We start from the raw sequence: 14200 nt of genomic DNA, 5'->3' as shown, positions 1-14200 counted from the left end.
AAATTTTTCATGTAGTACTATCATACCCTGTACACCCCTTGAGGGTATATGGCAGGAATTTGATGATCATGATGACAATTAAGAGCATTTGTCTATTGAGGTTTTGTTTGTGTTCTGATGTCAAAGCTATATAAGCTCTATTTCCCTTGCAACATGGATTTTTATCACATTACTACAATTTCTTATGCCATGTATAGTACTCTAAGCTACCTTTCTGTCAAACATGTCTCATTAATTACTACATAATTTTTGGCCAAGTCAAACTCACTGATGTCACAAACTTTTCACCCTTAAGCATAAGGAAATACTTTATTCCAAAAGATACTCTTGCTTTCTTTAATGGTCATCCCATTCAAGTCAGTGACCTGGGATAGTACATTCAGATTGCAGCCCTTAAGCATACCTAAGAAATGCATGAAGTCTGCGGCAAGGCAGACTTCATGCTTAACAGTTAAAGGCAAGCAGAGTATACAGCCCACACACTCACTGAAATTTGTGTAGGAAGTAAAAGTGTGAGTGTGTGTGGTGGGGGTCTCAACAGCACAGGTAGCTTAGATTAGGTACTAGTTAGATTACATGCATTCAAAAATGTGCAGTGTGGTTGGTTATTCTTTGTGGTTTCCAGTTATATAACTTTGTATTATATTTTCTTTTATTTTTTTCACTAACATTTTTTTTTTCTCAACATTGGGAAACAGTAATGAAGATATTTTATGTACACATTTTTCAAATTGAGAATACAAAGTCAAGTTAAAAATCATTAAAGATGGCAAACCTGGTCACCCCCCACCTCCCAGAAAACCAAATGTATGGAACTGTTTATCACAACAGAAACCAGCCAAAACACTAAAATAAATTAAGACAACAGTCAAACCAACTTTAATTAGCTGTTTGGTTAAACCATGCAGGCATGAGAATTTTGAGGAAAAGCAAAAGAACAGTGAAGGGATTATATCAATGTCAGAAGTATATTAAAAATAAATATATTAAAAAGAAATTTGCATTATTAATATTCAGTAAAACTGTAGTTACTTAAACAGAATGAGATGTATAAAATTAGGAAAAGAAAAGTGAAGCAAAAATGTTCACATAGGAAGAAACAGAACTGTTGATGTAGTTAGGTATGTGTCAGAAAACAAAACAGCTGATCAAATTTGGGATCTAGAAGTTAAAGAACTAACTAGAAAGAAAACTGCTGATCAAAAATTAGTCATAAGATATTACCGTATATTATCGCGTATAATGCGAAAAATTTATGGTAAAAAATATTACTTAAAGTTAGGGGTGCACATTATATGCAGATCCTAAAAAATATAACATCTTATTAGACTTGCACACACAATATATACTACCTAATGCCTATGCAACCAAATCTACTTGACCCACTCGCATTCAGCGACCGAGCGAGCATCGTATCTGCGCATAAAGCTCCTTACATTACTGGCTTTATGCACAGATACGAAGTTCGCTCGGTCGCCAAATGATAGAGCACAGTTAGGTATATCGGTTTAACCACAGTTCGTTTTAAATATTATTTGTTAAATAAACCTAGCCTGAAAATGAGCCAACATAAATGTAAATGTTCATCTTTTGAAGCAGGATTTAAATTGCATGTCATGCAGTTTGCAGAAGAACATAATAACAATTGCTATGAGAGAATTTGGTGTAGCAGAGAGTAATATTAGACTTTGGCGTAAGCAAAAAGACAGTCTTGAAAAAATCCCCAAAACGAAATGTGCTCATCGTGGAGATGTAGCATCCTTTCCAGAACTCGAAGAAGAGCTAAATGAATGGATTTTGATGCAACGATAAGATGGCATTATAGTAACAAGAAATGCAATTAGTTTTCGAGCTCTACAACTCAGGAATGGTAAATTCAAGGACACACCAGGTATTTCATCTTTTTTTGCTTTGCCTGGGTGGTGCAACAGATTTATGGAAAGCAAAGCATTAACATTACAACACTGAACAAAAATTGTGCAGAAGTTACCAAAGCAGCTTGAAGAAAAAGTGCAGTCCTTCCATAAATTTATCATAAAATTGCGGAAGTGTCACGGATATGAACTTTCCCAAATTGGCAATATGGATGAGACGCCCATGTACTTTGATATGCCTGGGAATCGAACAGTAAACTCAGTTGGCGAAAAGGGTGTCTTCATAAAAACAACGGGACACAGAAAAAAAAAATGCATTTTACCGTTGTTCTAGCATGCATGGCAGACGGAACCAAATTAAAGCCGACAGTGATATTTAAAAGGAAGAAAATTCCTAAGCATATGAAATTTCCACCAAGTGTAATTGTTCATACCAATCAGAAAGGTTGGATGGATGAAGAAGGTGTACAATTGTGGCTGGATTAAGTAAGGAACATACATCCAGGTAGCTTGTTACGTCAACAAAGCATGCTAGTCTGGGATAGTTTTGCAGCCACTTGATGTCAGCTTGAATAAGTCGTTTAAAGATCACTTACGTGTAAAATGGAGAGAATGGATGTCATCTGGTTTGGTGAAGATGACAAAGGGTGGGAATTTTCAGATGCTTGAGATCACCCAAGTCACCAGCTGGGTTAAAGAAGCATGGGATTCGGTACCATCTGAAATGATTCAACGCTCATTTCTTAAATGCGGAATAAGTAATTCAATGGATGGATCCGAAGATCACGTCATATACGAAAGCGAGGATGACGCACAACAAAATGGAGAGCATGAAGACGATGATGACAGCTGCTACACTGATGATGCAATGCCTACAGATGAATTTATAAATGAAATGTTTGATGACTCAAAAGATGAAGAAGAATTTAAAGGATTTTGACATTTTGTTTTAAAATAAATATTTCTTTCATTAATTCGTATTGTATTATTTATAATGTTATGGAACAAGATTAACAGATCGCATTATACGTGGACATAGTGGCATTTCAGGGCTAGTTTTCAAACAAAATTTCTAGTTCGCATTATACGTGATAATATAACGGTAACTGTGTTGAGCTATCATATGTGGGACAGTTTTTGATGGTATATACCAGAAAATGATGATAATGTTGGTATACATGCCATGTTAATAAAGCACATATTAAGCTGTTCAGTAGAAAATTATCTGAGTAAAAATCACTAATCTTATTTTCAAAAGAGAAGTAAGTGAAATTCAGATCTTGCAAAGAGACCATAAGTGAGGCTGGCTTTTTTTTTTTTTTTTTTTTTTTTTTTTTTTAACACCACTTAGGAACAAAGACAATCTGAGAGAATAATACTGTTCCAATTCTTTGAAAAACAAATATAAATAGTTAACTCTTTTTTTTTTTCAGAAAACCATCAAACAGTTCTTGCTAATGTTGTACAGCATCAGTGCTCAAAATGAGTCCCTATATCAAATCTTTTGTCTCTATAAGCATACTATAATGAGGTGATTGCATTTCTTAATACAAAATTTATTTATTTATTATTTTTTTTTAACTTAACCCTTTGAGCAGAGACTAAAAAAAATCGTTCACCTTCTATGGATTATAAATAGATGAAGAAAAAAAAATGGAGAATTGCCAAGTTCAAATTTTAACTATAGTTATGCTTAACTATAGTAGACTATAGTTAAAATTTGAAGCATTCATCATTCAAGGTTCACACCTTTAATTATCCATTTAATTATCTAGATTCAAATATTTTACCATCTCGTTATTTACTGTCTTGGCATTACTTATGCTACTCTGACTAATTTGCATTCATTTGGCAAATAAAAAAGTCATTGCTGAATCCAATGACTAGTGAAATAGTTCAAGGTTCTGAAACTACTTATGAAGAACATGAAAATCTTCTCTTTTAAGGTTAACAAATCATAGTACAACAATTCAAGATAATTAAAAGTAGTGTGACCACTTTCTATGAAAATTAATCTAGAAGCAAGACTCGAGTTTCATAAAAACAGGATTTACTTCTTTACCTTCAGTTTGTATATATAAATTAAGCTTATCTGTAATACTAAGTTACATTACTTCATAAGTTTATATTAATAACATAGCTTACCTTTGGTTTTACAACAAGTTCTCCAACAACAGTGAAAAGACAAGCAAACCCAACAGGAGTGCACACTTAGGGAAAAATAAAAGAAAAATTAATTTTCAGTTATACATTGTCCAATTATAACTTTTAGTCAATTCACTTATCACTTAACCCCCCCCCCCCACTCCACCCACCCACACACACACACCACTCTCACTGACACACAAAGCAACGAAATAATATACATAGTAAATTGCACAATACCTAGTCCTATAAGGACAAAAGCATGCTAAGTGACTAAAGAAACAAAGAACAATGAAAGCAAACTAGGACTATTTTTTTCTTTAAACAGAGAAAGAACGGTATAATTAACAAACATCGTAGATCCAACAATCTCACAAATATTGCATTAATAATCATGGCTGTATTCAAAAAAATAGGAAAAATGTTTTTTTGTTTTACTGAACATATGCTGATGTGCAAAACCTAAGGATGAATATTACTTCTGAAGATTACAATAGCATATGCAGATGAATCAGTTTGTGGCAATTTGTATAACTGACAATTCTGAGTAGAAAGCGGGTACACATTCAAATTTTCAAATCACATGCAAAGGGTGTCACATGGTAACAATGAACAGAATAAAAGACAAAAGTTTGAGATAAGCAAATTGTGTTAAGGAAGTTCTTTTCATAAAGATATAAAGTTGCAAACCTGGATGTCTCGTAAGATCTCAAAGACATCATCAAGATGATTTCACATGGAGAAGAATTATTAGAAAGCTTGAAGGCAGCTGCAGAATTACTGATATTGCCAGAGTGTTGAATCTCACAGCACTGTATCAAGGCTCTTAGCAGCCAGACGTTTGCTAAGTCACCCTTGATCTACCATGGAGCACAAAGACAGATTTTTGGTTATAACAGTAAAATGTAATTGAAACGCCACAGCAGGTCAGCTTGCAAGTCAGATCCATTCAAGCACTGGTATACAAATATCTCGACAAACTATCACAAGACGTCTGCAACAAGTAGATCTATATGCCTGAAGGACCGTAGTCTGTGTCCCTTCATCCACATAATAGTGGTTTCAGTGGTGGTGTATCCATAAAAATTGGACAAGACACCAATAGGCTAATGTACTCTTTACCAATGAGTTGTTTTAGTCTTTCCTCCGATTCTAAACGACATTTGATCTGGTGTGAAAGAGCTGGAGTCATGGTGTGGGGAGGCTTTATGCTTAATGGACGCACCAAGCTACTAGTGCTGTAAAAAGGGACTATGACTAGGAAAATTTATAATTTGTAAAATTGTATGAAATTTATAACACATTTTTTGTGTAATATGATTTATTAGTATGCTGGCAATGAATTATGTTTACATTTTGCTGTAGTCATGAAAGTTTTTTCATATACAGATAAAAATGTAGTTCATATTCAAGTATTTCGTATGTAGTTCATATTTAACTTCGTATTCAAGTTTGTTGTAATATGTCTTCGTTGCAATATTGTTCCAATATTGCAATGAAGTTCTTCAACATTATGTTTAATTGTTCAGTGTTGCTGTAGGCAAAGATTCATTTTTATGGACGACATTGATCCAGCACATTGTACACAAGCAGTGGAGATACTTCTGGAGACCAAGGATATTAATTATATCGAGTGGCCAGCATGCTCTCCAGATCTCAACCCCCCACAGAACATGCTTGGGATGCAATAGGGAGACGTCTTGCTGCTTGAAATTCCCCTCCAGAAAACAATAAAGGATAATTTTTTTCTTCATTCCCCTCCAAAAAACAACATTGTTTTTTGGAGGGGAATGAAGGAGGAGTAGGCCAGTGTGCCTCAAGAACTCCTGAATCACTTGGTGCTAAGCATGATAGGAAGTTGTGAGAACTGCATCGCAGTTTGGGGTGGACATATGCAATACTGAAATATCACTGCATAGTTTTCTATAAGCACTGTACATTAATTCCTTAACTATGCTCTTTACAAGGCCATAGTTAAGAAATTCGTAACTTTTGCCAAAAATGTATTGCAATTTGTTACAATGTATTGCAATTTAATTTATAAGAAATTTATAGCACATATTTTGTGTAATTTATTAGTATGCTGGCAATGAATAATGTCCACATCTGGCTGTATTCATGAAAGTTTTTTCATATACAGGTAAAAATGTAGTTCATCCTTAACGTTTTGCACCAGCATATTTCGTGTTATTCAAGTTTGACGCAAATATGTTTTGATTTTGAAAAAAACATTTAATATAAATTAAAGACACCAAAAAATTATATTCTTGGTTTAATCCTTTATCCAAATGTAAGCAAACAAAGTTTGCACCTGAAGAAACTTCTAGACTGGGCAACTTGTATATTGAGCCTAATGACTTCACGTAACTTGCCTTAGTATCTCATAATGCAAAGCACATATCCTTACAGACATGTATAATGCTATACATTATGAAAAGGATCACCATACAGATTGGTTTAGACCTTTACTGAAGTCTCATCTGGAGATGTACTTTGCATTTTGGGATACTAAGAAAAGTTACATAAAGTCATTAGCTTTTCTTCCATAATTCTCAACCGTTTCTCAAATATACTTGCATAAATCTTACCAGGAACACTCAGTAGAGAAATACCTCTGTAATTCTGACATTCAGTTTTATTTCCCTTTTTATATATGGGTACTATTAGAGCTCTACTCCAATCATCGGGAATTCGTCCCTCTGTCCAGGCTTCCTGAACTATGTAGTGCAGCCACTTTAACACTTGTTTACCGCCATACTTCAGCATTTCTGGTCAAATATCATCTATTCCTGCTGCCTTTCCACATTTCAAGCCTTTAATGGCTTTTTCTACGTCAAGTATGGATATTTATTCCTGACTGTATGCCTGGTCAGTGCTTTTTACCAATGTGCTATCACTACGTGTTTCATTTAACAATTTTTTGAAGCCATACTTCAAGGATATCTTTTTTTCCAGTTTTCATGTCACCTTTATCATCTCTAATTCTGTTTACAACACTCTTTCCTCCATTCTTGAGTTTCTTCAACAACCTCCAGAATATCTTGCAACTTTCTTGATATTTATTTTCTGTGTTCTTAACAAAGTCTTCCCATGACTTTTGTTTAGCTAGTTTTACACAGCGTTCAGCTTTCTTACATTTGTCTCTGTATTCTCTAAGAGAACAAGCTGACTTATTTGCCAGGAACTTTTGATATGCTTTCTTCTTTTCCTTCACTGCCTCTTTAACTTCCTGTGTCCACCATGGAGTTCTCATTTTTCTATCCTTGCAGACAACCTCATTACACGCTCTCTGGCTGAATCAATCAGGGTTTTCTTCAAGGCTTGCCACTGAATCTCCAAGGTTTGGTTCCTGTTCTCAAACTGTTTCATTTTTTCTTGAATAATCTTTGTATATTTTAGTCTACAGGTCACATCTGAGAGCTGCTCAACTTTTATTCGCTTTAAAACTTTCTTACATGTTATTATTTTCATTACAAAATTCAATTTTATCCTGCTCAAGACTAAATAGTGATCACTTCCAATTTCAAATCCTCTGTACACTCTGGTGTCCTGCACCAGGGAGAAAACATCACTATCAACAATAACATATAAATAAAATAAAAATAAATAAATAAAAAAAGTCAATGAGACATTTTTTATTTCTTGTTTCTTGTCTCCATCTGAATTTGTGCTCATTTTTATGTTGGAACATGGTGTTAGTAATAACCAGTCCATGTCCTGAGCAGAAATCCAACAGATATTTGACATTATTATTAGCTTTGCTCTTTTCTCCAAATTTTCCCAAAATATTTCTGTATGTCTCACAATCATTTCCTACTCTGCTATTTAGATCCCCAACAAGGACCAACTTTTCCTTTTTCATTGTGTCAGTTGCTTTCTCTAAAGCCTCAAAAAATTCCTCCACTTTTACCTTAGTAGAACCTTCTGTGGGACCATAGGTACAAATAAGTCTCACTGTCCAATTCCCCATTATGATATTTGCCCACATCACTCTACTTGAGACTGCCTACCATTCAAGAAGATTAGCCTCGTATTTTGCATTGAATACTATGGCTATTCCTTCTTTTCCTTGATGGTCATTTCCTGAATATAACATTTTGTATTTATTGTTCAGAAAGATCTCACCAGTTTTTGTCTTTTTTGTTTCAGTCACCCCTATTATATCGATCTAGCACTTATGTGATTCCTCAGCTAGCTCCATTTCTTTGCCATTCAGGCTTCTTATATTGATAGTACCGATCTTTAACTCTGGTGATGTTGAGTTGGAGTGTGCTTTCAGATTTGTTCCAGTAGCTGACTTTTTGCTGTTCGCCCTGGTTCCCTGAGTAAAACAACGGGGGCCCTTGTTTAACCGGGCGACGCCCTAGCCGGCATGAAATTTTGTCCTGTTGTGCCATCATTTTGTATATTGGTTTAAGCCAATAAGAATACAATTTGGTCGGCTAAATCCCAAATTGCCATCCCATCCTCGTTCATTCAGTATCCAGGTAGATATCCAACAGGGTGCACCACAAGAAGGTGAGGATTGAGCATTAGGTCAGAAGCTCTGGTCGGTTCTCCACATTCCTTTAAAGGCTATGTGGAAGTCTCCTCTCAGTTATACAGCTTTGACCCTTAAGCACCCAGAGTATAATTTCTTGATATCTTTAATTTGTAATATAACCAAGTGGAAAAACTTTCAAACATTTATTATGTTCAGCAACTGTTGGTTATCTGAAAAGGTCATTTATTTTTAATATTTTACCCAAATGCTTTTTTTTTTTGCTTTAACTAGAATGTAATACATGTTACATATCCTCATTAAAATAATTCCTTTATATGTGAAACAGGACCTCTCCTCACTCCCTAAATATTTTAATGAATAACCACTCCTAGAACATATGCTTTTTTTTATTAGCATATACTAGACTAACACTAATTGCTATTCTCTGACTAATTTGCATATTAAGCAAGTCAAAAAGCCCTGCTATCTCATATGAGACTAGCCAACTTGCATTTTGGTTGAAAAGCTTTAAGATCCTGTCATAATAAGATCAGTAAAATAAAACAAAACAGTTATAGGACCTGAATTTATTAAATCAATCACATGTAAACCATTCTAGGTTAAGATTTGAGATATGAATGACAGCAATAAAAAAAAAAGAACAAGCATGTGCTATGATTATTTTGTTATAATAATCTCACCCATGAAACTTTTCCAGCAGGTGATTTTCAAGATGTATAGAAATATTTTCTTCTTCTCTACCTATCTTCATTATTATCAAACCTACTATCAACTTCATTACTATCAAACTTACAGCACTTTAATAAATTGGAGAGCTATGCATCAGTCCAGAAACAATGCCCAAATAGACTAAATTTGGTAAGTCACTTCAGAGCTTATAAAAAATGATGTGCCACACAACAGGCAATAAAATTACCTACCACTTAACTATCACATATATCCATAGCACACTAGGATTTGAAACCACAGTTCATAAGGTTGGAAAGTAGAGCCACTATCCATTTGGCCAATCATGCCAGTGAATACTTGTAAGCTGCTGCAATCGATATTTAGGTAGCACTAACAGTAGCAGCATGATGTGTCATATGGCTTATTAAGAGGGTCCCTGGCTAGTGGAACACATGCAATTAACAGACATACTGGCCTCAGATACTTTGTTGTAATTCCATCTAATCAACCTACTAAGAACTATATACTATTAACAGAAACCATTAATTTAGTGTGGATTAAGTTTTATGTAATTATCAGTTTGTCTTCACTCTTAAACTGATACTTAAAAAATATTGCAATTCACTTAAAAACATTTTTAATAAAATTTAGAAACTGAAGTTCAATAAATCTTAAGACACTTGATATGATTTGAATGACAATATAGTTTCAGTTAACTGAATTATTAAAACAAAAAGAATAAACATCGATTATACAAAGAAAATTTACAACAATATCACGTAAAATTTAAAAATGTTGTTTCTAACTATCTATATAGCTGGATCAGTATCTGCAGTAGCTGCAAGCCTGTAGTGAAATTTTTTAAATGTTTTAACTTAAAATTAGACTTGCACATAGATGTTTCTTGAAAATTTTATGAGTTACTCCTCTTGACTTTTCCAGCTAAGTACACCAAAATACTATTAAAAAAATATTAGTGACAAGCATAATTAAATTATTCACATTATTATTTACATTAACATTAGCTAACCAGTGGCTTTCAAAAGGTGGAGATGATTTTTTTTTTTTTTTTTTTTTTTTACCTTTCCAGACAAGAAGGGTAAAAAAAATTGTCTGAGTGGCATTTCTGTTTTCCAAACAATAGTTGTAGGTTGGATATCTACAATGGGCAAAGACTGTATATATCTTTAGATGACAGATGAATTTCATAGTGAAACCCAACCCTCTGCTTATTGCAAACCTAAAGTGGCTTAAAAAAGTTCCATGTTTGATCTTTGAAGCGCAGCTTTGAGTATCTAACTTTTTGAAACAGGAAACCAATAATCAAATTTTGATTATTTTCATGTAATTAATTTGACCTAATTAGAACTAAAATTGCCAAGCAACAACAGCACTCCATAAACAAAAGCCACTATGGACACATAACAAGCTTACTCTTACAAATATATTATGCCTTATTGACACACTAGTTAATTCAGTACTTCTATATGGAAGTGAAAAGAGGTTTGGCATTTGAAATGAGATGCTATAGATGACTCCTAAAGATACTATACACTCAGTTCTTCCACTGGTCCAAGAAATAACATAACTAAGATCTGAAGGAAACAACTTATGTGGCTTGGTCATATCGACAGATCAAATGGTCTACTAACATAAGTTCATGGACTTATTCCAGGAACTCGAAAAAGAGGCAGTCCTAGAATAAACTGGACAGACAATATAAAAAATTGAACTCTCTCATCTAATCTCATCCGATTGGTAACGGGTTGAGTCCACTAAGAAGAAAGGTTCTCCACTTATCGTGATCTTTAGCCATCTCAATCATGACTCTATAGCTGGGTAGATGTGAATGTTCTTTCAGCAACTTTATCCAAGTACTTCTTGGTCTGCCTCTAGGTCTTTTTCTTCCAATATATCCATTCAGAGCTAAATATGGGAGTCTATGAGAGGGCCATTCTCTGAATATGACCAAACCATCTCAGTTAATGCTTAATGATTATATCTATTATATTATCTGGGAAGTCTAAATCTGTTCTGACTTGATCATTAGTCTTGTGTTGCATCCAGTGGGTGTTATTAATTTTTCTGAGGCATTTCATTTCAAATGCTTGAAGTTTCTTGATTGGTTGGTTGAGTTAATCTCCAGGCTTCTGAAGCATAAGTAGCCATTGGGATAATAACTGTTTTATATAATTTTAATTTTAGACTTGTTGGGATTTTTTTAGTTTTCCATATTTTGTTTAGTTTATTCATGTTGGTCCAACCTAGGTTTAGCTTGTGTTTTACTGTTTCCATATTGTTGAGGTTACTAGATATAAGACTGCCAAGATAAACATATTTATTAACTTGTTCCAGCAGGTGATTTTCAAGATTTATAGAAATATTTTCTTCTTCTCTACCTATCTTCATTATTTTTGTTTTATGAAGATTTATTTTCATACCATAAGTTTTAAAAGAGTCATTTAAAATATTAGTAGTTTTTTCTAGCTGTGGTTTAGAATCTGCTAAAATAATGATATCATCCACGTATTTTATGTGATTAATGTTGGTACCATTGATTTTTACACCCAGTTCATCGGCTATGGTTTTACAGACTTCTAGGAAGAGGATAAAGAGTTGAGGTGAGAGAGGACATTCCTGCATTACACCTTTCTCGACTTTGAAATTCTCGGTTTTAATGTTGTTTGTTTTAACAAAAGTTTTGGTGTCTCCATAATAATTTGTAATAAATGTTAAAATATCAGAATCCATTTTTACGTTTTTTAGGATAGTAATCAATTTGTTTCTATTAACTGAATCAAAGGCTTGCTTAAAATCTATAAAACAAGTATATGGGCAGGTTGTATTCCCAATATTTTTCTGTAATATTATTAATGGTGAAGATATGGTTTATAGTGGATCTATGTGGCTTGAATCCTGCTTGATTTTCCTCTATGATTTTTTCTGTAAGCACCTGTGTTCTCTTTTGTATAATTCGAATGAATAGTTTATAACTATGACTTAAGAGTGTTATGGGTTTGTAATTTTCACATATTCTTTTGTCTCCTTTTTTTGTGAATTGGTATAATAATTCCTGTTTTCCAGTCAGTTGGAATTACTCCAGTATAAAGAATTTGATTAAATAAATTCATTAAGAAATTAATGGCTTCCTTGCCACCATATTTCCATAGTTCTATAGATATTTCATCTTTACCCATAGCTTTTGAAAGTTTCATTTGGTCTATTGCATTTATAATTTCTGCTGAGGTTATGGGTGGTGCCTTTTCATATATCATCTTGTCTGTTATATTTTCCTCCTCCTCCTGTTCTTTTTGAAATAATGTTTGATAGTAGTCCTTCCAAATTATTTTAATATTTTGTATTGACCAAGTTTCTAGATTTTATCAATTTTGTTTTTAAGATTCTTATAATGTTGTTTATTTTCTTCTGTATTTTTTATATTTAATATATGCTTTGCTGTTCTTTTTTCTTCTAAAGTACTCTTAGAATTTCAGGAGTTATCCATTCATGACTTGGTCTTGATGTTGTACCACGTATGTTTCTTGCAGTACTTATAACAATTTTTTTATCTTGATTCCATCTATTTTCTATATTGTCATAGGATAATCTTCTAAACTCATTTCCTATTAGTGTCTGATAATTATCTTGCATAGATTTCTCTTTCAGTTTTGACAGGTCCACTTTGTTGATAGGAGCTCGTGATTTACGATACTTGAATTTTAGTTTAATTTTTGCTGCTAGCAGTTCATGGTGAGTGTCGAAGTCTGGAGTTTTTAAAGTTCTAACATTTTGCACTGATGATTTCCAATTATGTTTGATTATAATGTAATTAATACAGTTCTTTGTTGTACCATCTGGTGAGGTCCATGTGTATTTGTAGGAAGGTCTATGGAAAAAAAGGGTGTCACAGATAAATAGATTATTTGCTTTACAAAATTCTTTCACCTCTTTCATTTCTGTTATCAACTTCCCAATTTTGGCATTAAAATCTCCCATCACTATTAATATATCTTTCTTATTGGTCTTGTCTATTAGATCTTGCAACCTATCATAAAAGGTATCGATTTCTTCATCTTCAAATGACTGGTCAGGGGTGTAGATTTGAATAATTGTAAAGTGAACATTTTTTGCTTTACCTTTTAATCTGATAGCGATCATTCTTGGGCCATGTGGTTCTATGGCCATGACTGCATTTTGTAGACTATTATTCACTAAAATGGCGACTCCTTCTCTATGTCCTCTCTCCCCGAGTAGAATAGTTTTCCTGAATTTAGATTTATAACTCCTTTTCCTGTCCAATGGGTTTCAGCCAAACCTAAAATGTCCCATTTAATGTCCCATAAAAATTGAACAGGTACTTCATTTATAAAGCAAAGTGTCAATCAAGGACTGAGTGGAAGATTTCTGTAAAGAATATTTTCTAATATCGGCTTTATGGTCCTTTTTCCACTATGGGATAAAGAAAAAGAATTTGACCTTCTGATGGATTTTTGAATATACTGTGCAGCCTTCTCTATGAGAATCAAGTAATAAACTCTTATTTCTGGATACCCTCATTATGTGAATTAGATGGAAACTGACAAACTAGATCTTCATATATGAAGCCAAAAACAAAATTAAGCATCTTCATTAATAGCCCCACTCACAGAGCTGGGGTAATTTGCTTTTAATGTATTATTACCTAGAACTTATTAAACAACTAAATCCAGACCTACAGGAACAATTACATGAACTGTTCACATTAGATTTCACAACTATAAGTGTGGTAAGAAAATTTGTTAGGATTGTTAATCATCATTATTACATACAAGTGTATTATGCACTGACTAGTTTCATGTACTAAGTACCAGTAGTGGCTTCTTCAGGATTGTAGATTAAGGACTAAAAAAAAAAAAACTGGAGCAAAACTTGGATAAACAGAACATAAACAATCAAAATGAGACAATGATGCATGGCACACATATCAGCTGTCTCCTTAGATTACGTGATGCAAGAGATGAAAATTACA

The 14200-nt window shown here is 33.5% G+C and overlaps 1 protein-coding gene across 3 annotated transcripts in view; it reads right to left on the bottom strand.

Moving 5' to 3' along the window:
- The window catches only part of lili (LMBR1-like protein lilipod), a 434111-nt gene that overhangs the window by 196094 nt on the left and 223817 nt on the right, over window positions 1-14200 (bottom strand). For all 3 annotated transcript variants that reach the window (XM_090398849.1, XM_090398851.1, XM_090398850.1), the window contains one exon: window positions 4020-4084. In XM_090398849.1, coding sequence (XP_090254975.1) covers window positions 4020-4084 — 65 coding nt within the window. The remainder of the gene's footprint in view (window positions 1-4019; window positions 4085-14200) is intronic.

Source organism: Typopeltis vanoorti, chromosome 10, assembly GCF_054136105.1.
Source record: "Typopeltis vanoorti isolate ZY-2024b chromosome 10, IOZ_Tvanoo_1.0, whole genome shotgun sequence".
In the NCBI taxonomy this organism is placed as follows: Eukaryota; Metazoa; Arthropoda; class Arachnida; order Uropygi; family Thelyphonidae; genus Typopeltis; species Typopeltis vanoorti.
Note: the sequence above shows the minus strand (reverse complement) of the source record. Positions and strands in the feature narration are given on the sequence as shown.